Source organism: Dromaius novaehollandiae, chromosome 38 (genome assembly GCF_036370855.1).
Source record: "Dromaius novaehollandiae isolate bDroNov1 chromosome 38, bDroNov1.hap1, whole genome shotgun sequence".
Taxonomy (NCBI): Eukaryota; Metazoa; Chordata; class Aves; order Casuariiformes; family Dromaiidae; genus Dromaius; species Dromaius novaehollandiae.
Genome location: NC_088137.1, coordinates 526,324 through 547,385, shown reverse-complemented (window position 1 = coordinate 547,385; position 21,062 = coordinate 526,324). Strand labels below are relative to the sequence as shown.

Here is a 21,062-nt window from a genome sequence, read left to right as displayed (position 1 = left end):
GGGAGGGGGTGGGGGGCCCTGGGTGGGGGGAACTGGTTTGTACTGGGGGGCACTGGGAAGGGGAGGGGGGGTCTTCCCCCCCCCCCAAAAAATAAACCCTGCTGATTGGCTGGAGCGAGTGGCTGGGATTTGGGGGGGGGGAGGGTAACCCGTAAGGGGCCCAGGCGTCCGGGAGGGGCCCAGGCGACCGGGGAGGGGCCCAGGCGTCCGGGGGGGCCCAGGCGTCCGGCCCCACCCCCCCATTCAGACACGTGACGCCGGTTGGCTCCTCCCCCGCGGGGGCGGGGTTTATTGGGGTCGCGACCCCGCTCAGACCAGCTCCCCCCAGCGGGTGACGGGGGGGTGCGGGGGGGCCGGGAGCTCCGGGGGGGGCACCTGCGGGGGGGGGGGAGGGGACACGGGGTCAGGGGGGGCCCAGGCGTCCGGGTCCCCCCCCCCCAAAGGGGCCCAGGCGTCCGGGCCCCCCCTCACCTCCTCGTAGCCCCCCCAGTCCAGCACGTCCTCGTAGGGGTGGGGGTCGAAACCTGGGGGGCAGAGTGGGGGGGGCAGTTTCAGGGGGGCAGTTTGGGGGGGCAGTTTGGGGGGGGCAGTTTGGGGGGGGCAGTTTCAGGGCAGCAGTTTGGGGGGGGCAGTTTGGGGGGGGCAGTTTCAGGGCAGCAGTTTGGGGGGGCAGTTTCGGGGGGGTGGTTTTGGGGGGCAGTTTTGGGGGGGCAGTTTCGAGGGGGCAGTTTCAGGGGGGCGGTTTTGGGGGGGCAGTTTCGGGGGCAGTTTGGGGGGGCAGTTTCAGGGGGGCAGTTTCAGGGCAGCAGTTTGGGGGGGCGGTTTGGGGGGGCAGTTTTGGGGGGGCAGTTTCGGGGGGGTGGTTTTGGGGGGCAGTTCCGGGGGGGCAGTTTCGAGGGGGCAGTTTCAGGGGGGCGGTTTTGGGGGGGCAGTTTCGGGGGCAGTTTGGGGGGGCAGTTTCAGGGGGGCAGTTTGGAGGGGGCAGTTTGGGGGGGCAGTTTGGGGGGGGCAGTTTCAGGGCAGCAGTTTGGGGGGGCAGTTTCGGGGGGGCAGTTTTGGGGGGGCAGTTTGGGGGGGTGGTTTCAGGGGGGCAGTTTGGGGGGGCAGTTTTGGGGAGGCAGTTTTGGGGAGGCAGTTTGGGGGGGCAGTTTCGGGGGGCAGTTTGGGGGGGCAGTTTTGGGGGGGCAGTTTCGGGGGGCAGTTTCGGGGGGCAGTTTGGGGGGGCAGTTTCAGGGGGGTGGTTTTGGGGGGCAGTTTCGGGGGGGCAGTTTCGGGGGGGTGGTTTTGGGGGGGTGGTTTCAGGGGGGCAGTTTCGGGGGGGCAGTTTGGGGGGGCACTGTGGGGGGGTCTCCCCCCCCCGTACTCACCCGCGGGGGGGTCCCAGGGCGGCGTCTCGCTGGGGGGGGCCCCCGACCCCACGGAGCTCAGCTGGGGGCAGGGAGGAGCCCGTGAGCCCCCACGGGGCCCAGGCGTCCGGGCGCCCCCCCTCCCCCCCCAGAATGGACCCAGGCGTCCGGGCCGCCCCCCCTCCCCCCCCAAGGGGCCCAGGTGTCCGGGCGCCCCCCTCACCTCGAAGCTCTCAGCGCCGCCGGGGCCGTAGTCGTTCTGGGAGGCCTCCTTGGCCCGGACGCCGGGGCCCTCCCGGACGCCGGGGCCCCCCGGGGGCGGCGGCGGCGCAGCAGGGCCCCCCCCAGGGCGGCGTTGCCCAGCAGCAGGAGCCCCCCCAGGGCGCCCAGGGCCCCCACCAGGGCGGGCGGCGCCGCAAAGCCTGATGGGAAGGGCCGTCAGGGACCTCCGAGGGGCCCAGGCGTCCGGGGCCCCACCCCCACCCAAGGGGGCCCAGGCGTCCGGGCCCCTCCCCCACCTGCGGGGGGCGGCGGCGGCGGCTCCTCCCCCGGCGGCGGCGGCTCCTGGGGCAGATCTGGGGGGGGAGGGGCAGAAGGGAGGGAGGGGCCCAGGCGTCCGGGCTCCACCCCCCTCCCCCCTTGAGCCTACTGCCCCCAGTATGCCACTTCCGGTCACCACCGGCTCCCCGACGGGCTCACTTCCGGTTCGGAGCCACTTCCGGGTCGTGACCACTTCCGGTCCGTGGCCACTTCCGGTCCGTGCCCCTTCCTGGTTTCTTCCCCCCCCCCCCAATTCTGCTCCCCCGGCTCCAGATTTCACCCACTTCCGGTTCCGACCCACTTCCGGTTCCGACCCACTTCCGGTTCGCGCCCGTTTCCGGTTTCCAGCCCCCAGTCTTCCAGTTCTGGTCCCGCCCCTCCCACTTCCGGTTTTCACCTCCCTTCCCGTTCCAGACCCACTTCCGGTCCCAATTCCGGTCCCCACTTCCGGTCCCCCCCCCCGTACCGGCAGTGACGGCGGCGATGGCGGCGGCGGGGCTGTCGCCACGCGCGTTGCGCGCCCGCACGGTGACGTCATAGGGCGTGGCGGGGCGGAGCCCCCCCAGCGTCACGGGGGGCCCCGGCACCAGGAGGGCAGCCGGGGCCGGGGGGGCGCCAGGACCGGAAGCGCTGCGGGACCGGAAGGGGCGGGGTCGGGGACGGCCGGCAACCGGAAACGGGGGGGGGGAGCCCTCAGGGGGACCGGAAATGGGGACGGACTGGCTGAAAATGGGGTGCCGCCCGGATATGGGGACCGGAAATTGGGGGTAGACCACCCGGAAGTGGGATGGGAGCCACATGGGGGACCGGAAATGGACAGGGACAGGCCGGAAATGGGGTGAGGACCCTCATGGGGGACCGGAAATGGGGAAGGACAGGCCGGAAGTGGGGTGGGACCCACTTGGGGGACCGGAAATAGAGGAGGACATGGCCGGAAACAGGAATGGATCCGCATTCGGAGCCGGAAATGGGGGCAGATCGCACCGGAAATGGGGACCGACCCACGGTGGGGGACCGGAAATGGGGCGGACCCGGCCCTGGGGACCAGAAATGGGGCGGATCCAGCATAGGGGGCACCGGAAGTGGGTCTCGATGGGGGATTTGGGGGTCTCCGGGGGGGTTTTGGGGGTCTCGATGGGGGATTTGGGGGTCGCGATGGCGGATTTGGGCGGTTCCCGCGGGGGGTTGTGGGGCGGGGGCGGGGCCGGGCCCCACCTGACCAGGAAGCTCTGGGGCAGCCCCCCGTCGAAGCCGGGCCGCCAGCTGAGGCTCAGCGACGTGGGGGTCGCCGCCAGCACCCGCAGCCCCCCCGGGGCGTCGGGCCGGTCTGGGGGGCGGCGGGGCCAGCTCAGGCCCCCAGTACCCCCCAGTATCTCCCATTGCCCCCCAGTATCCTCCCAGTGCCCTGATATCCCCCAGTACCCCCCAAATCCCCCCCAGTGAGGCCCAATAGCCTCCCAGTAGCCTCCCAGTGCCCCCCAGGATCCCCCAGTGCCCCCCAACGTCTGCCCAGTGACCCCTAATATCCCACCAGAGCTCCCACTTCTTCCCAATGCTCCCCAGTATTCCCCCAGTTCCCTCCAATATCCCCCCAGTTCCCCCCGGTTCCCCCATTATCCTCCCAGTATCCCCCCAAATCCCTTCAATTCCCGCCAGTTCCCCCCAATACCCACTCGATTCCCCCCATATCCACCCATTATCCTCCCAGTATCCACCCAGTATCCCCCCAGTTCCCCCATTATCCTCCCAGTATCCCCCCAATCCCCCCAATATCCCCCCAGATCTCCCCAACACCCCCTCAGTTCCCCCCATATCCCCCCAGTATCCTCCCAGTGCCCCCCAGAGCCCCCCAATCCCCCCAATATCCCCCCAGTTCTCCCCAATACCCCCTCAATTCCCCCCATATCCACCCATTATCCCCCCAGTATCCTCCCAGTATGCTCCCAGTGCCCCCCAGTCCCCCCAGCACCGGCGAGCTGGAGCTGGAGGCGGCGCCGGGCGGTGCCCAGGGGGTTCTGGGCGACGCAGACGAAGGTGCCCAGGGTCCGGGTGCGGTTGTGGGTGGGGGGCCGGCCCGGCGCCCGGCTCTGCGCCCGCTCCAGGCTCACGTTGGCCACGGTGAGGACGCCGTGGGTCCAGGGCCCCTCGCGCCACTGCCGCTCCTGGTACCTGCGGGGACCCCGGGGACACTGGGGACACTGGGGACACCGGGGACGCCAGCGGTGGCACCTGGTCAGGCCCGGCACCGGCTCCGGGTCACCAATCGGGGCGGGGCCGAAGCTACCAGAACTGGTCGGAGCAGGAAGCCCGGCCCCACGTGCCCTGGGGCCGTTCGGGCCAGACCAGTTTGGTACTGGGCAGCCCCCTCGGCCCAGTTTGGCTCAGCCTGGCTGGCCCAGTTTGGTACTGGGCAGCCCCCTCAGCCCAGTTCGGCTCAGCCTGGCTGGCCCAGTTTGGTACTGGGCACCCCCAAGCCCCCCGATCTGATTGGTTGGGTCCAGTTGGGTCTGGTTGGAGCTGGCTGGGCCCAGTTGGGTCTGGCTGGGCCTTATTGGGTCTGGCTGGGCCCAGCTGAGTCTGGTTGGATCCAGTTGGGTCTGGTTGGACCCAGTTGAGTCTCCTGTTGGGTCTGGTTGGGCCTGATTGGGCCTTATTGGGTCTAACTGGGCCCAGATGGGTCTGGTTGGATCTGGTTGGGCCCAGTTGGGTCTGGTTGGGCCCAGTGGGGTCCGGTTGGGCCCAGTTGGGTCTGGTTGGGTCTGGTTGGCCCCAGTTGGTCCCAGTTGGGTCCAGTTGGGTCTGGTTGGCCCTGGATGGGTCTGGTTGGGTCCGGTTGGCCCCAGTTGGGTCTGGTTGGTTCTGGTTGGCCCCGGTTGGCCCCAGTTGGGTCTGGTTGGCCCTAGTTGGCCCCAGTTGGGCCCAGTTGGGTCCGGTTGGGTCCGGTTGGCCCCAGTTGGGTCTGGTTGGTTCTGGTTGGCCCCAGTTGGCCCCAGTTGGCCCCAGTTGGCCCCGTTTGGGCCCGGCCGGGTACCTGGTCTCGCCGGCCCCCAGCGGGCGCCCGTCGCGCTCCCAGCGCAGCTGCACCCCGGGGACGCCCTGGGCCCGGCACCGCAGCTCCGCCGTGTCCGACCCGGGCGGCACCAGCACCCGCTCGGGCTCCGGCCCTGCCTCCAGCTCTGGGGCGTCTGGGGGGGGGCAGCGGCCGTCGGGAGGGGTCCCCCCACCCCGGGGTGGCCCTGGGAGCCCCCTACGTCCCCAAGGTCCCCCCTCGTGTCCTTGGGTCCCCCCCATGTCCCCCTTGGATTCCCCCACCCTGGGATGTCACCTCGTGTCCTCCCCACCCCCATGGGTGCCCCCCACCCTTGGGTGCTCCCCCTTGTCCCTCGTGTTCCCCGGGTGTCCCCCCCTTCCCCGTGTCCCCCCATCCTCAGTGTCCCCCACCCTTGGGTCCCCCCCCTTTGTCCCCGGTGTCCCCACACACTTGCTCCCCTCCCAGGTGGCCCCACCGTCCCTGGTGGGTGTCCCACCCTTGGGTGTCACCACTCATGGGTGTCCCCCCCCTTTGGGTGCCCCCCCTTGTCCCCGGTGTCCCCCCGCGGCTGATGTCCCCTCCATGGGTGACCCCCCCCACCAAGGGGCCACCCCATCCCTTGTGGGTGCCTCACCCATGGGTGCCCCCCCGATGTCCCCACCCATGGGGGTCCCTCCATGTCCCCCCCCGTCCCGTGTCCCCACGCACAGCGGACGATGAGGCGGACGGTGGCCCGGGCCGGGGGGGGGACGCCGGTGTCGACCCGGCACTCGTAGGGGCCACTGAGGTCCCGGCGGGCCACCGGCACCCGCAGGCGCCCCAGGGGGGCCCCCCCCTCCGGCAGCAGCTCCGCGGGGAGCCCCCCCGGGCCGGGGCCCTGCGAGGCCTCCGCCTGCGGGGACACGGGGGACATCGGGGAGGCCCCATGTCCCCCCATGTCCCCCCATGTCCCCCATGTCCCCCCATGTCCCTCCATGTCCCCCCATGTCCCTCCATGTCCCTCCATGTCCCTCCATGTCCCTCCATGTCCCCCATGTCCCCCCATGTCCCTCCATGTCCCCCATGTCCCTCCATGTCCCCCATGTCCCCCATGTCCCCCATGTCCCCCATGTCCCTCCATGTCCCCCATGTCCCCCATGTCCCCCATGTCCCCCCATGTCCCCCATGTCCCTCCATGTCCCCCCATGTCCCTCCATGTCCCCCATGTCCCCCATGTCCCCCCATGTCCCCCCATGTCCCCCATGTCCCTCCATGTCCCCCATGTCCCTCCATGTCCCTCCATGTCCCCCCATGTCCCCCCATGTCCCTCCATGTCCCCCCATGTCCCCCCATGTCCCTCCATGTCCCCCATGTCCCCCATGTCCCCCCATGTCCCTCCATGTCCCTCCATGTCCCCCATGTCCCTCCATGTCCCCCAATGTCCCCCATGTCCCTCCATGTCCCCCCATGTCCCCCCATGTCCCCCCATGTCCCCCCATGTCCCTCCATGTCCCCCATGTCCCTCCATGTCCCTCCATGTCCCCCCATGTCCCCCCATGTCCCCCATGTCCCTCCATGTCCCCCATGTCCCTCCATGTCCCCCCATGTCCCCCACGTCCCTCCATGTCCCCCCATGTCCCCCATGTCCCCCATGTCCCCCCATGTCCCCCATGTCCCTCCATGTCCCCCATGTCCCCCCATGTCCCTCCATGTCCCCCATGTCCCCCATGTCCCCCATGTCCCTCCATGTCCCCCATGTCCCTCCATGTCCCTCCATGTCCCCCATGTCCCTCCATGTCCCTCCATGTCCCTCCATGTCCCTCCATGTCCCCCATGTCCCCCATGTCCCCCATGTCCCTCCATGTCCCCCATGTCCCTCCATGTCCCTCCATGTCCCCCATGTCCCCCATGTCCCTCCATGTCCCCCATGTCCCCCCATGTCCCCCATGTCCCCCATGTCCCTCCATGTCCCCCATGTCCCTCCATGTCCCTCCATGTCCCCCATGTCCCTCCATGTCCCCCCATGTCCCCCCATGTCCCCCATGTCCCTCCATGTCCCCCATGTCCCCCCATGTCCCCCATGTCCCTCCATGTCCCCCATGTCCCCCATGTCCCTCCATGTCCCCCATGTCCCTCCATGTCCCCCATGTCCCCCATGTCCCTCCATGTCCCCCATGTCCCTCCATGTCCCCCCATGTCCCCCATGTCCCCCATGTCCCCCCATGTCCCCCCATGTCCCTCCATGTCCCCCATGTCCCTCCATGTCCCTCCATGTCCCCCCATGTCCCCCATGTCCCCACGTCCCCCCATGTCCCCCCATGTCCCTCCATGTCCCCCATGTCCCTCCATGTCCCCCATGTCCCCCCATGTCCCCCCATGTCCCCCCATGTCCCCCACGTCCCCATGTCCCCCCATGTCCCCCGTACCAGCCGGCCCCACTGCAGGCTGGGGGGGGGCAGGGGGCTCCCCTCGGCCTCGCACAGCAGCTCGGTGCTGCCCCCCTCCTCCACCAGCACCGGGTCGGGCAGGCGCCGGATGGCCGGCGGGTCTGGGGGAGGGGCCGCTCAGGGGACGCCGGGGCCCCTCGGGGGTCCGTGGGGGTCCACGGGGGTCTGTGGGGGTCCACGGGGCCAGGGGAGGCCGTGGGGGCTGCTGTGGGGCGCGGGGTGCTATGGGGTGCCACTGGGTGCCATGGGGTGCTATGGGGTGCTATGGGGTGCCACTGGGTGCCATGGGGTGCTAAGGGGTGCCATGGGGTGCTGTGGGTGCCATGGGGTGCTATGGGGTGCTATGGGGTGCTGTGGGTGCTATGGGGTGCTTTGGGTGCCGCTGGGTGCTATGGGGTGCCATGGGGTGCTATGGGGTGCTATGGGTGCCACTGGGTGCCATGGGGTGCCATGGGGTGCTATGGGGTGCTATGGGTGCCACTGGGTGCCATGGGGTGCCATGGGGTGCTATGGGGTGCTATGGGTGCCATGGGGTGCTGTGGGTGCCCCTGGATGCTATGGGGTGCTATGGGGTGCCGCTGGGTGCCATGGGGTGCCGCTGGGTACTATGGGGTGCCGCTTGGTGCTATGGGGTGCCACCAGTTGCTATGGGTGCCATGGGGTGCTGTGGGTGCCACTGGGTGCTATGGGGTGCCATGGGGTGCTATGGGGTGCCGCTGGGTGCCATGGGTTCCACTGGGTGCTATGGGTGCCATGGGGTGCTGTGGGGTGCCACTGGGTGCTATAGGTGCCACCGGGTGCTATGGGGTGCCATGGGGTGCTATGGGGTGCCACCAGGTGCTATGGGTGCCATGGGGGTGCTATGGGGCACCATGGGGTGCTATCGAGGGCTGTAGGGTGAAATTGGGTCCCAGGGGTGCTGGGAGGTGACATAGGGTGCTATAGGGTGCCATGGGGTGCCGTGGGGTGCTATAGGGTGCCATGGGGTGCCATGGGGTGCTATGGGGTGCTATGGGGTGCTATGGGGTGCTATGAGATGTTATGGAGTGCTATGGGGTGCCATGGGGTGCTATGGGTGCCACCGGGTGCTATGGGGTGCCATGGGGCGCTATGGGGCGCTATGGGGCGCCGTGGGGCACCCATGGGTGCTCGGGGGGGGCTCACAGTGGACGAGGAGCAGCACATGGGTGCTGGCCGCCCCCTCGGCCCCCGACCCCGTGGGGCGCTATGGGGCGCCGTGGGGCACCCATGGGTGCCGGGGGGGGGCTCACAATGGACGAGGAGCAGCACGTGGGTGCTGGCCGCTCCCTCGGCCCCCGACCCCGTGGGGTGCTATGGGGTGCTATGGGGTGCCATGGGGCTCTATGGGTGCTATGGGGCGCCGTGGGGCACCCATGGGTGCCGGGGGGGGCTCACAGTGGACGAGGAGCAGCACGTGGGTGCTGGCCGCCCCCTCAGCCCCCGACCCCTTGGGGCGCTATGGGGTGCTATGGGGTGCTATGGGTGCCATGGGGCGCTATGGGGCACTATGGGGTGCTATGGGGCGCTATGGGGCGCCGTGGGGCACCCATGGGTGCCAGGGGGGGGCTCACAGTGGACGAGGAGCAGCACGTGGGTGCTGGCCGCCCCCTCGGCCCCCGACCCCTTGGGGCGCTATGGGGTGCTATGGGGCGCTATGGGGTGCCGTGGGGCACCCATGGGTGCTCGGGGGGGGCTCACAGTGGACGAGGAGCAGCACGTGGGTGCTGGCCGCCCCCTCGGCCCCCGACCCCGTGGGGTGCTATGGGGTGCTATGGGGTGCTATGGGTGCTATGGGGCGCTATGGGGCACCCATGGGTGCCGGGGGGGGGCTCACAGTGGACGAGGAGCAGCACGTGGGTGCTGGCCGCCCCCTCGGCCCCCGACCCCGTGGGGTGCTATGGGGTGCTATGGGGTGCTATGGGGCGCTATGGGGCGCTATGGGGCGCCGTGGGGCACCCATGGGTGCCGGGGGGGGCTCACAGTGGACGAGGAGCAGCACGTGGGTGCTGGCCGCCCCCTCGGCCCCGACCCCTTGGGGCGCTATGGGGAGCTATGGGGTGCTATGGGGCGCTATGGGGCGCCGTGGGGCACCCATGGGTGCCGGGGGGGGCTCACAGTGGACAAGGAGCAGCACGTGGGTGCTGGCCGCCCCCTCGGCCCCCGACCCCTTGGGGCGCTATGGGGCGCTATGGGGTGCTATGGGGCGCCGTGGGGCGCTATGGGGCGCCGTGGGGCGCCGTGGGGCACCCATGGGTGCCGGGGGGGGCTCACAGTGGACGAGGAGCAGCACGTGGGTGCTGGACGCCCCCTCGGCCCCCGACCCCTTGGGGCGCTATGGGGCGCTATGGGGTGCTATGGGGCGCTGTGGGGCGCCGTGGGGCACCCATGGGTGCTCGGGGGGGGCTCACAGTGGACGAGGAGCAGCACGTGGGTGCTGGCCGCCCCCTCGGCCCCCGACCCCTTGGGGCGCTATGGGGTGCTATGGGGCGCTATGGGGTGCCGTGGGGCACCCATGGGTGCTCGGGGGGGGCTCACAGTGGACGAGGAGCAGCACGTGGGTGCTGGCCGCCCCCTCGGCCCCCGACCCCGTGGGGTGCTATGGGGTGCTATGGGGTGCTATGGGTGCTATGGGGCGCTATGGGGCACCCATGGGTGCCGGGGGGGGGCTCACAGTGGACGAGGAGCAGCACGTGGGTGCTGGCCGCCCCCTCGGCCCCCGACCCCGTGGGGTGCTATGGGGTGCTATGGGGTGCTATGGGGCGCTATGGGGCGCTATGGGGCGCCGTGGGGCACCCATGGGTGCCGGGGGGGGCTCACAGTGGACGAGGAGCAGCACGTGGGTGCTGGCCGCCCCCTCGGCCCCGACCCCTTGGGGCGCTATGGGGAGCTATGGGGTGCTATGGGGCGCTATGGGGCGCCGTGGGGCACCCATGGGTGCCGGGGGGGGCTCACAGTGGACAAGGAGCAGCACGTGGGTGCTGGCCGCCCCCTCGGCCCCCGACCCCTTGGGGCGCTATGGGGCGCTATGGGGTGCTATGGGGCGCCGTGGGGCGCTATGGGGCGCCGTGGGGCGCCGTGGGGCACCCATGGGTGCCGGGGGGGGCTCACAGTGGACGAGGAGCAGCACGTGGGTGCTGGACGCCCCCTCGGCCCCCGACCCCTTGGGGCGCTATGGGGCGCTATGGGGTGCTATGGGGCGCTGTGGGGCGCCGTGGGGCACCCATGGGTGCTCGGGGGGGGCTCACAGTGGACGAGGAGCAGCACGTGGGTGCTGGCCGCCCCCTCGGCCCCCGACCCCTTGGGGCGCTATGGGGTGCTATGGGGCGCTATGGGGCGCTATGGGGTGCCGTGGGGCACCCATGGGTGCTCGGGGGGGGGCTCACAGTGGACGAGGAGCAGCACGTGGGTGCTGGCCGCCCCCTCGGCGTTGCGGCACTCGACCCCGTAGGTCCCCGCGTCCCCCCGGGTGACGTTGTCGATGGCCAGGGCCCCCCCCTCGGCCAGGCGGTGCCGGGGGGACCCCTCTGCGGGGGGGGGGGGTCAGGGGGGGCGGGGCCCGGACGCCTGGGCCCCTCCCCTGCTCCGTTCCCCCCCCCCCCCCCCCCCCCGTGCGCCCAGTGCTCCCAGTTGCCCCGGCCGGGGCTCCCAGGTGCCTCCCCCAGGGCTCCCAGTTCCTCCAGGGCTCCCAGTGCTCCCAGCTCCCCCTCCCAGTTTCCCCAGGGCTCCCAGTCCTACCAGTTCCCTCTCCCAGTTTCCCCAGTGCTTCCCAGTGCCCCCAATTCCCCCTCCCAGTGCCCCCAGTGCTCCCAGTGCCCCCGATTCCCCTGCTCAGGGCCCCCAGGTGCCTCCCCCAGTGCTCCCAGCGCCTCCTCCCAGTTTCCCCAGTGCTCCCAGTGCCCCCAGGTCCCTCCCCCAGTCCTCCCAGTTCCCCCTCCCTGTTTCCCCAGTGCTCCCAGTGCCCCCAGTGCCCCCAGGTCCTCCCCCAGCCCTCCCAGTTCACCCTCCCAGTGCCCCCAGTGCTCCCAGTGCCCCCAGTTCCCCCTACCAGTGCCTTCCAGTGCTCCCAGTGCCCCTGATTCCCCCGCCCAGTGCCCCCAGGTGCCTCCCCCAGTGCTCCCAGTTCCCCTTCCCAGTTTCCCCAGGGCTCCCAGTCCTACCAGTTCCCTCTCCCACTTTCCCCAGGGCTCCCAGTGCCCCCAATTCCCCCTCCCAGTTTCCCCAGTGCTCCCAGTGCCTCCGATTCCCCCTCCCAGTGCCCCCAGGTCATCCCCCAGTCCTCCCGATTCCCCTTCCCAGTTTCCCCAGTGCTCCCAGTGCTCCCAGCTCCTCCTCCCAGTTTCCCCAGTGCTCCCAGTGCCCCCAGGTCCCTCCTCCAGTCCTCCCAGTTCCCCCTCCCTGTTTCCCCAGTGCTCCCAGTGCCCCCAACTCCCCCTCCCAGTTTCCCCAGTGCCCCCATTTCCCCTCCCGGCGCTCCCAGCGCTCCCAGCGCTCCCAAACTCCCCCTCCCAGTTTCCCCAGTGCTCCCAGTGCCCCCAGTGCCCCCTGGTCCTCTCCCAGCCCTCCCAGTTCACCTTCCCAGTGCCTCCCAGTGCTCCCAGTGCCCCCAATTCCCCCGCCCAGTTCCCCCAGGTGCCTCCCCCAGTGCTCCCAGTTCCCCTTCCCAGTTTCCCCAGGGCTCCCAGTCCTACCAGTTCCCTCTCCCAGTTTCCCCAGTGCTCTCAGTGCCCCCGATTCCCCTGCTCAGGGCCCCCAGGTGCCTCCCCCAGTGCTCCCAGCTCCTCCTCCCAGTTTCCCCAGTGCTCCCAGTGCCCCCAGGTCCCTCCCCCAGTCCTCCCAGTTCCCCCTCCCAGTCCTCCCAGTGCCCCCATTTCCCCCCCCAGCACCTGCAGCTCCCCCTCCCAGTGCTCCCAGTGCCCCCAGCTCCCCCTCCCAGTGCTCCCAGCGCTCCCAGTACTCCCAGGTCCCCCTCCCAGTGCTCCCAGTGCCCGCAGGCCTCCTCCCAGTGCCCCCAGAGCCCCCCATTTCCCCTGCCAGTGCCCCCAGTTCCCCTCCCAGCACCCGCAGCTCCCCCTCCCAGTGCTCCCAGTGCCCCCAGCTCCCCTTCCCAGCGCTCCCAGTGCCCCCAGCTCCCCCTCCCAGTGCTCCCAGTGCCCCCAGCTCCCCTTCCCAGCGCTCCCAGTGCCCCCAGCTCCCCCTCCCAGCACTCCCAGTGCCCCCAGCTCCCCTTCCCAGTGCTCCCAGTGCCCCCAGCTCCCCCTCCCCGCGCTCCCAGTGCCCCCAATTCCCCCTCCCAGCGCTCCCAGTGCCCCCAGCTCCCCTTCCCAGTGCTCCCAGTGCCCCCAGCTCCCCCTCCCCGCGCTCCCAGTGCCCCCAGCTCCCCCTCCCAGCGCTCCCAGTGCCCCCAGCTCCCCTTCCCAGTGCTCCCAGTGCCCCCAGCTCCCCCTCCCCGCGCTCCCAGTGCCCCCAGTTCCCCTCCCAGTGCCCCCAGCTCCCCCTCCCCGCGCTCCCAGTGCCCCCAGCTCCCCCTCCCCGTGCTCCCAGTGCCCCCAGCTCCCCTTCCCAGTGCTCCCAGTGCCCCCAGTTCCCCTCCCAGTGCCCCCAGCTCCCCCTCCCCGCGCTCCCAGTGCTCCCAGTGCCCCCAGTACCGGGGCGCAGGGGCCGCCCGGCCCGGCTCCAGGTGCAGCCCTCCACGGGGGGGAAGGCGGTGACGGCCAGCGGCAGCCGGGCCCCCTCCAGCTCCCGGGCCACCACCCGGACGCCTGGGCCCGCCGCGAACTCGGGGGCGTCTGCGGGCCGCCCCGGTGCTCGCCAGTGCCTCCCAGTGCCTCCCAGTGCCTCCCAGTGCCTCCCGGTACCTCCCAGTGCCTTCTAATGCCTCCCAGTGCCCTCCAGTGCCTCCCAGTGCCTCCCAGTGTCCCCCAGGGCCTCCCAGTGCCCTCCAGTGCCTCCCAGTGCCTCCCAGGGCCTCCCAGTGCCTCCCAGTACCTCCCAGTGACCCTCAGTGCCTTCTAATGCCTCCCAGGGCCTCCCAGTGCTTCCCAGTACCTCCCAGTGCCTTCTAATGCCTCCCAATGCCTCCCAGGGCCTCCCAGTACCTCCCAGTGCCCTCCAGTGCTTCCCAGTGCCTCCCAGTGCTTCCCAGTGCCTCCCAATGCCCCCCAGTGCCTCCCAGTGCCCTCCAGTGCCTCCTAGTGCCCACCAGGGCCTCCCAGTGCCTCCCAGTGACCCTCAGTGCCTCCCAGTGCCTCCCAGTGCATCCCAGTCCCTCCCAGTGCCCTCCCAGTGCCTCCCAGTGCCTCCCAGTTCCATCCTTAGTCCCTCCCAGTGCCCTCCCAGTGCATCCCAATCCCCCCAGTTCCATCCCAGTGCCTCCCAGTGCCCTCCCAGTGCCCTTCCAGTGCATTCCAGTCCTCCCCAGTTCCACCCCAGTCCCCCCCAGTGCCCTCCCAGTGCCCTCCCAGTGCCTCCCAGTGCCTCCCAGTGCCCTCACGGCGGACGGTGAGCTGGTGGGCGGCGCTGACGGTGACGTCGAGGCCGGGGCTGGTGGCGGCACACGTCACCCACTGGCCCTGCTCCGCCAGGCCGACACGCAGCCACACGCGTGACGTTGCCGTGACGCCCCCGAAGTCGCCCGGGCTCAGCGGCAGCGCCGTCCCCTGCAGCCTGCGCCGCACACGGGACGACACGCGAGCACACGTGACAACACGCCAGCACACGTGACAACACGCCAGCACACGGGACCACACGTGACAACACGGGACCACACGGGACAACACGCGAGCACACGTGACAACACGCGAGCACACGGGACGACATGTGAGCACACGGGACCACACGTGACAACACGCGAGCACATGGGGCCACACGGAGCCACATGGGACGGCATGGGACGACATGGGACCACATGGGACGACATGTGAGCACACGTGAGCACACGGAGCCACATGGGATGACACGGGACCACATGAGATGACACGTGAGCACACGTGAGCACACGGAGCCACATGGGATGACACGGGACCACATGGGACGACACGTGAGCACACGTGAGCACACGGAGCCACATGGGATGACATGGGACCACATGCGATGACACGTGAGCACACATGAGCACACGGAGCCACATGGGATGACACGGGACCACATGGGACGACACATGAGCACACGGGACCACATGGAGCCACATGGGATGACATGGGATCACACGGGACCACATGGGGTCACACAGAGCCACATGGGATGACACGGGACCACATGGGACGACACGTGAGCACACGGGACCACATGGAGCCACATGGGATGACATGGGATCACACGGGACCACATGGGGTCACACAGAGCCACATGGGATGACACGGGACCACATGGGACGACACGTGAGCACACGGGACCACATGGAGCCACATGGGATGACACGGGACCACACGGGACCACACGTGAGCACACGTGAGCACACGGAGCCACATGGGATGACACGGGACCACATGGGACGACACGTGAGCACACGGGACCACACGGGGTGACATGGGACCACATGCAAGCACGTGGGACAACACGGGACCACAGACATGGGAGCACACGTGAGCACACGGGATCACACGGAGCCACACGGGATGACACGGGACGACACGGGACCACACGGAGCCACACGGGATGACATGGAACCACATGGGACAACACGGGATGACACGGGACCACACAGAGCCACATGGGATCACACGGAGCCACACGGGATGACACGGGACGACATGGGACCACACGGAGCCACACGGGACGACATGGGATGACGTGGAGCTGCACGAGACCCCATGGAGCCACATGGGACAACACGGGACGACACGGAACCACATGGGATCACACGGAGCCCCACGGGATGACACGGAGCCACATGGGATCACACGGAGCCCCACGGGATGACACGGAGCCACATGGGATCACACGGAGCCACACGGGATGACATGGAGCCACATGGGATCACACGGAGCCACACGGGATGACATGGAGCCACACAGGATGACATGGGACAAGGTGGGGCCACACGGAGCCACATGGGACGACACGGGACCACATGGGATGACATGGGACGACACGTGAGCACATGGGACCACACGGAGCCACATGGGATGACATGGGATGACACAGAGCCACATGGGACAACATGGAGCCACACGCAACCACACGGAGCCGCATGGGATCAGATGGAGCCACACGGGACAACACGGGACCACGCGGAGCCACATGGGAGGACACGGAGCCACGCGGGACAACATAGGATGACACAGAGCCACATGGGACGACACGGGACCACACGGAGCCACACGGGATGACATGGGACAAGGTGGAGCCACACGGAGCCACGTGGGATGACACGGGGTGACATGGAGCCACATGGGATGACACAGGACCACATGGGACAACATGGGACAACACGGAGCCACATGGGATGACACGGGACCACATGGGACAACATGGGACCACACGGAGCCACATGGGGTGACACGGAGCCACACGGGACGACACGGGATGACATGGGGTGACACCGGACTGCATGGGATGACACGGGATGACACGGGACCGCACGGGACCATGCGGAGCCACACGGGACGACACGGGGTGACACAGGAGCCCACACGTCCCCCCAGGACGACACGGGACGACACGGGGTGACACGGGGACACGGGGCGACGCGTGGTGACACGGGACGCGGTGCGGTGACACGGGACGACACGGGGTGACACGGGAGCCCACGCGTCCCCCCAGGACGACACGGGACGACACGGGGTGACACGGGGACACGGGGCGAGGCGTGGTGACACGGGACGACACGGGACGACACGGGACGACACGGGACGACACGGGGCCACCTACGCGTGTCCCTGGCGGTGCCAGGCGATGCGGGGGGGGGGGTGGGCGCTGCCGGCCTCACACGTCAGCACCAGGGTCTGGCCCCGCCGGGGCTGCCGGGGAGCCGCCGCGATGGTCACCGAGAGCGGGGGGACTGCGGGGGGGGACACCGGGGACACCGTCACCGTCACCGTCACCCGGGGACACCGTCACCCATGGTCACTGTCACCCCATGGTCACCGAGAGCGGGGGGACTGGGGGGGGGACACCGGGGACACCGGGACACCGTCACCATCACCCGGGGACACCGAGAGCGGGGGGACTGCGGGGACACCGGGGACACCGGGACACCGTCACCATCACCCGGGGACACCGAGAGCGGGGGGACTGGGGGGACACCGGGGACACTGTCACCGTCACCCGGGGACACCGAGAGCGGGGGGACTGGGGGGACACCAGGGACATGGGGACACCATCACCCGGGGACACCGAGAGTGGAGGGACACCGGGGACACTGTCACCCCGGGGACACCGTCACCCATGGTCACTGTCACCCCATGGTCACCGAGAGCGGGGGGACTGCGGGGACACCGGGGACACCGGGACACGGTCACCCCGGGGACACCGTCACCGTCACCCGGGGACACCGTCACCCATGGTCACTGTCACCCATGGTCACCGAGAGCGGGGGGACTGCGGGGGGGGACACCGGGGACACCGTCACCATCACCCGGGGACACCGAGAGCGGGGGGACACCGGGGACACCAGGGACACGGGGACACCGTCACCCCGGGGACACCGAGAGCGGGGGGACTGGGGGGGGGGACACCGGGACACCGTCACCATCACCCGGGGACACCGAGAGCGGGGGGACACCAGGGACACCAGGGACACGGGGACACCGTCACCCCGGGGACACCGTCACCATCACCCGGGGACACCGAGAGTGGAGGGACACCGGGGACACCGGGGACACCGGGACACCGTCACCATCACCCGGGGACACTGAGAGTGGGGGGACTGGGGGGGGGGACACCGGGGACACCGGGACACCGTCACCATCACCCGGGGACACCGAGAGCGGGGGGACTGCGGGGACACCGGGGACACGGGGACACTGTCACCCAGGGACACCGTCACCCCGGGGACACCGTCACCCATGGTCACTGTCACCCCATGGTCACCGAGAGCGGGGGGACTGCGGGGGGGGACACCGGGGACACCGGGGACACCGTCACCGTCACCCGGGGACACCAAGAGCGGGGGGACTGGGGGGACACCGGGGACACCGGGACACTGTCACCATCACCCGGGGACACCGAGAGTGGAGGGACATTGGGGACACCGGGGACATGGGGACACTGTCACCGTCACCCAGGGACACAGAGCGGGGGGACTGGGGGGGGGACACCGGGGACACGGGGACACTGTCACCATCACCCGGGGACACCGAGAGCGGGGGGACTGGGGGGGGGGACACCGGGGACACCGTCACCATCACCCGGGGACACCGAGAGCGGGGGGACACCGGGGACACCGGGACACCGTCACCCGGGGACACCGAGAGCGGGGGGACTGTGGGGGGGGACACCGGGGACACCGTCACCATCACCCGGGGACACCGAGAGCGGGGGGACACCGGGGACACCGGGGACATGGGGACACTGTCACCGTCACCCAGGGACACAGAGCGGGGGGACTGGGGGGGGGACACCGGGGACACGGGGACACCGTCACCATCACCCGGGGACACCGAGAGCGGGGGGACTGCGGGGGGGGACACCGGGGACACCGGGGACACCGTCACCCGGGGACACCGTCACCCCGGGGACACCGTCACCCATGGTCACCGAGAGCGGGGGGACACCGGGGACACCGGGACACCGTCACCCGGGGACACCGAGAGCGGGGGGACTGGGGGGGGACACCAGGGACACGGGGACACCGTCACCATCACCCGGGGACACCGAGAGCGGGGGGACTGCGGGGGGGGACACCGGGGACACCGTCACCATCACCCGGGGACACCGAGAGCGGGGGGACACTGGGGACACCGGGGACATGGGGACACTGTCACCGTCACCCAGGGACACAGAGCGGGGGGACTGGGGGGGGGACACCGGGGACACGGGGACACCGTCACCATCACCCGGGGACACCGAGAGCGGGGGGACACTGGGGACACCGGGGACATGGGGACACTGTCACCGTCACCCAGGGACACAGAGCGGGGGGACTGGGGGGGGGACACCGGGGACACGGGGACACCGTCACCATCACCCGGGGACACCGAGAGCGGGGGGACACTGGGGACACCGGGGACATGGGGACACTGTCACCGTCACCCAGGGACACAGAGCGGGGGGACTGGGGGGGGGACACCGGGGACACGGGGACACTGTCACCATCACCCGGGGACACCGAGAGCAGGGGGACTGGGGGGGGGGGACACCGGGGACACCGGGACACCGTCACCATCACCCGGGGACACCGAGAGCGGGGGGACACCGGGGACACCGGGGACATGGGGACACTGTCACCGTCACCCAGGGACACAGAGCGGGGGGACTGGGGGGGGGACACCGGGGACACGGGGACACTGTCACCATCACCCGGGGACACTGAGAGCGGGGGGACTGGGGGGGGGACACCGGGGACACCAGGACACCGTCACCATCACCCGGGGACACCGACACCGTCACCCCATGGTCACCGAGAGCGGGGGGACTGGGGGGACACCGGGGACACGGGGACACCGTCACCCAGGGACACCGTCACCCCATGGTCACCGAGAGCGGGGGGACACTGGGGACACCGGGGACACTGTCACCCAAGGACACCGTCACCCCATGGTCACCGAGAGCGGGGGGACTGGGGGGACACCGGGGACACGGGGACACCGTCACCATCACCCGGGGACACCGAGAGCGGGGGGACGGGGGGGACACCGGGGACACCGGGACACCGTCACCCAGGGCCACCATCACCCATGGTCACTGTCACCCCATGGTCACCGAGAGCGGGGGGACACCGGGGACACTGTCACCCCGGGGACACCGGCACCCCGGGGACACCGAGAGCGGGGGGACTGGGGGGGACACCGGGGACACCGTCACCCGGGGCCACCGAGAGCGGGGGGCCGGGGACGCCGGGGACACGCAGGGACGGGGACACCGTCACCCAGGGCCACCAGCACCCCACAACCAGCCCCACGGCCATGGTCACCCCACGGTCACCCCAAAGCCACCAGCACCCCACAACCAGCCCCATGGTCACCCCACAACCAGCCCCACAGCCATGGTCACCCCATGGTCACCCCAGGGCCACCATCACCCCACAACCAGCCCCACAGCCACGGTCACCCCACGGTCACCCCAGGGCCACCTTCACCCCACAACCAGCCCCACGGTCACCCCACAACCAGCCCCACAGCCACGGTCACCCCATGGTCACCCCAGGGCCACCTTCACCCCACAACCAGCCCCATGGTCACCCCACAACCAGCCCCACAGCCATGGTCACCCCACGGTCACCCCAGGGCCACCAGCACCCCACAGCCAGCCCCATGGTCACCCCACAACCAGCCCCACAGCCACGGTCACCCCATGGAGGGACCCACGGCCACCCCAAAGCCACCAGCACCCCACAACCAGCCCCATGGTCACCCCATGGCCAGCCCCACAGCCACGGTCACCCCATGGTCACCCCAGGGCCACCAGCACCCCACAACCAGCCCCACAGCCACGGTCACCCCAGGGCCACCCCAGGGCCACCAGCACCCCACAACCAGCCCCATGGTCACCCCATGGCCAGCCCCACAGCCACGGTCACCCCAGGGCCACCCCAGGGCCACCAGCACCCCACAACCAGCCCCACGGTCACCCCACAACCAGCCCCACAGCCACGGTCACCCCACGGTCACCCCATGGTCACCCCAGGGCCACCCCAGGGCCACCAGCACCCCACAACCAGCCCCATGGTCACCCCACAACCAGCCCCACAGCCATGGTCACCCCATGGTCACCCCACGGCCACCCCAGGGCCACCTTCACCCCACAACCAGCCCCATGGTCACCCCATGGCCAGCCCCACAGCCACGGTCACCCCAGGGCCACCCCAGGGCCACCAGCACCCCACAACCAGCCCCACGGTCACCCCACAACCAGCCCCACAGCCACGGTCACCCCACGGTCACCCCATGGTCACCCCAGGGCCACCCCAGGGCCACCAGCACCCCACAACCAGCCCCATGGTCACCCCACAACCAGCCCCACAGCCATGGTCACCCCATGGTCACCCCACGGCCACCCCAGGGCCACCTTCACCCCACAACCAGCCCCATGGTCACCCCACAACCAGCCCCACAGCCATGGTCACCCCAGGGCCACCCCAGGGCCACCAGCACCCCACAACCAGCCCCACGGTCACCCCACAACCAGCCCCACAGCCACGGTCACCCCATGGTCACCCCAGGGCCACCTTCACCCCACAACCAGCCCCATGGTCACCCCACAACCAGCCCCACAGCCACGGTCACCCCATGGAGGGACCCACGGCCACCCCAAAGCCACCAGCACCCCACAACCAGCCCCATGGTCACCCCACAACCAGCCCCACAGCCACGGTCACCCCATGGTCACCCCAGGGCCACCCCAGGGCCACCAGCACCCCACAACCAGCCCCACAGCCACCCCATGGTCACCCCATGGTCACCCCAGGGCCACCCCAGGGCCACCAGCACCCCACAACCAGCCCCACAGCCACGGTCACCCCACAGTCACCCCATGGTCACCCCATGGTCCCCCCAGGGCCACCAGCACCCCACAACCAGCCCCATGGTCACCCCACAACCA

General features: G+C 70.3%; 1 protein-coding gene across 1 annotated transcript in view; it reads right to left on the bottom strand.

Moving 5' to 3' along the window:
• Positions 1-21,062, bottom strand: part of NPHS1 (NPHS1 adhesion molecule, nephrin) — a 35,109-nt gene that overhangs the window by 70 nt on the left and 13,977 nt on the right. Inside the window, exons 14-27 of the mRNA XM_064503538.1 lie at positions 16,233-16,362; positions 13,855-14,027; positions 13,010-13,150; positions 10,748-10,888; positions 7,323-7,444; positions 5,626-5,809; positions 4,918-5,071; positions 3,856-4,055; positions 3,102-3,213; positions 2,353-2,516; positions 1,865-1,921; positions 1,368-1,428; positions 472-524; positions 98-375 (exon numbers count right to left, since the gene is read on the bottom strand). Coding sequence (XP_064359608.1) covers positions 98-375; positions 472-524; positions 1,368-1,428; positions 1,865-1,921; positions 2,353-2,516; positions 3,102-3,213; positions 3,856-4,055; positions 4,918-5,071; positions 5,626-5,809; positions 7,323-7,444; positions 10,748-10,888; positions 13,010-13,150; positions 13,855-14,027; positions 16,233-16,362 — 1,970 coding nt within the window. The remainder of the gene's footprint in view (positions 1-97; positions 376-471; positions 525-1,367; positions 1,429-1,864; positions 1,922-2,352; positions 2,517-3,101; positions 3,214-3,855; positions 4,056-4,917; positions 5,072-5,625; positions 5,810-7,322; positions 7,445-10,747; positions 10,889-13,009; positions 13,151-13,854; positions 14,028-16,232; positions 16,363-21,062) is intronic.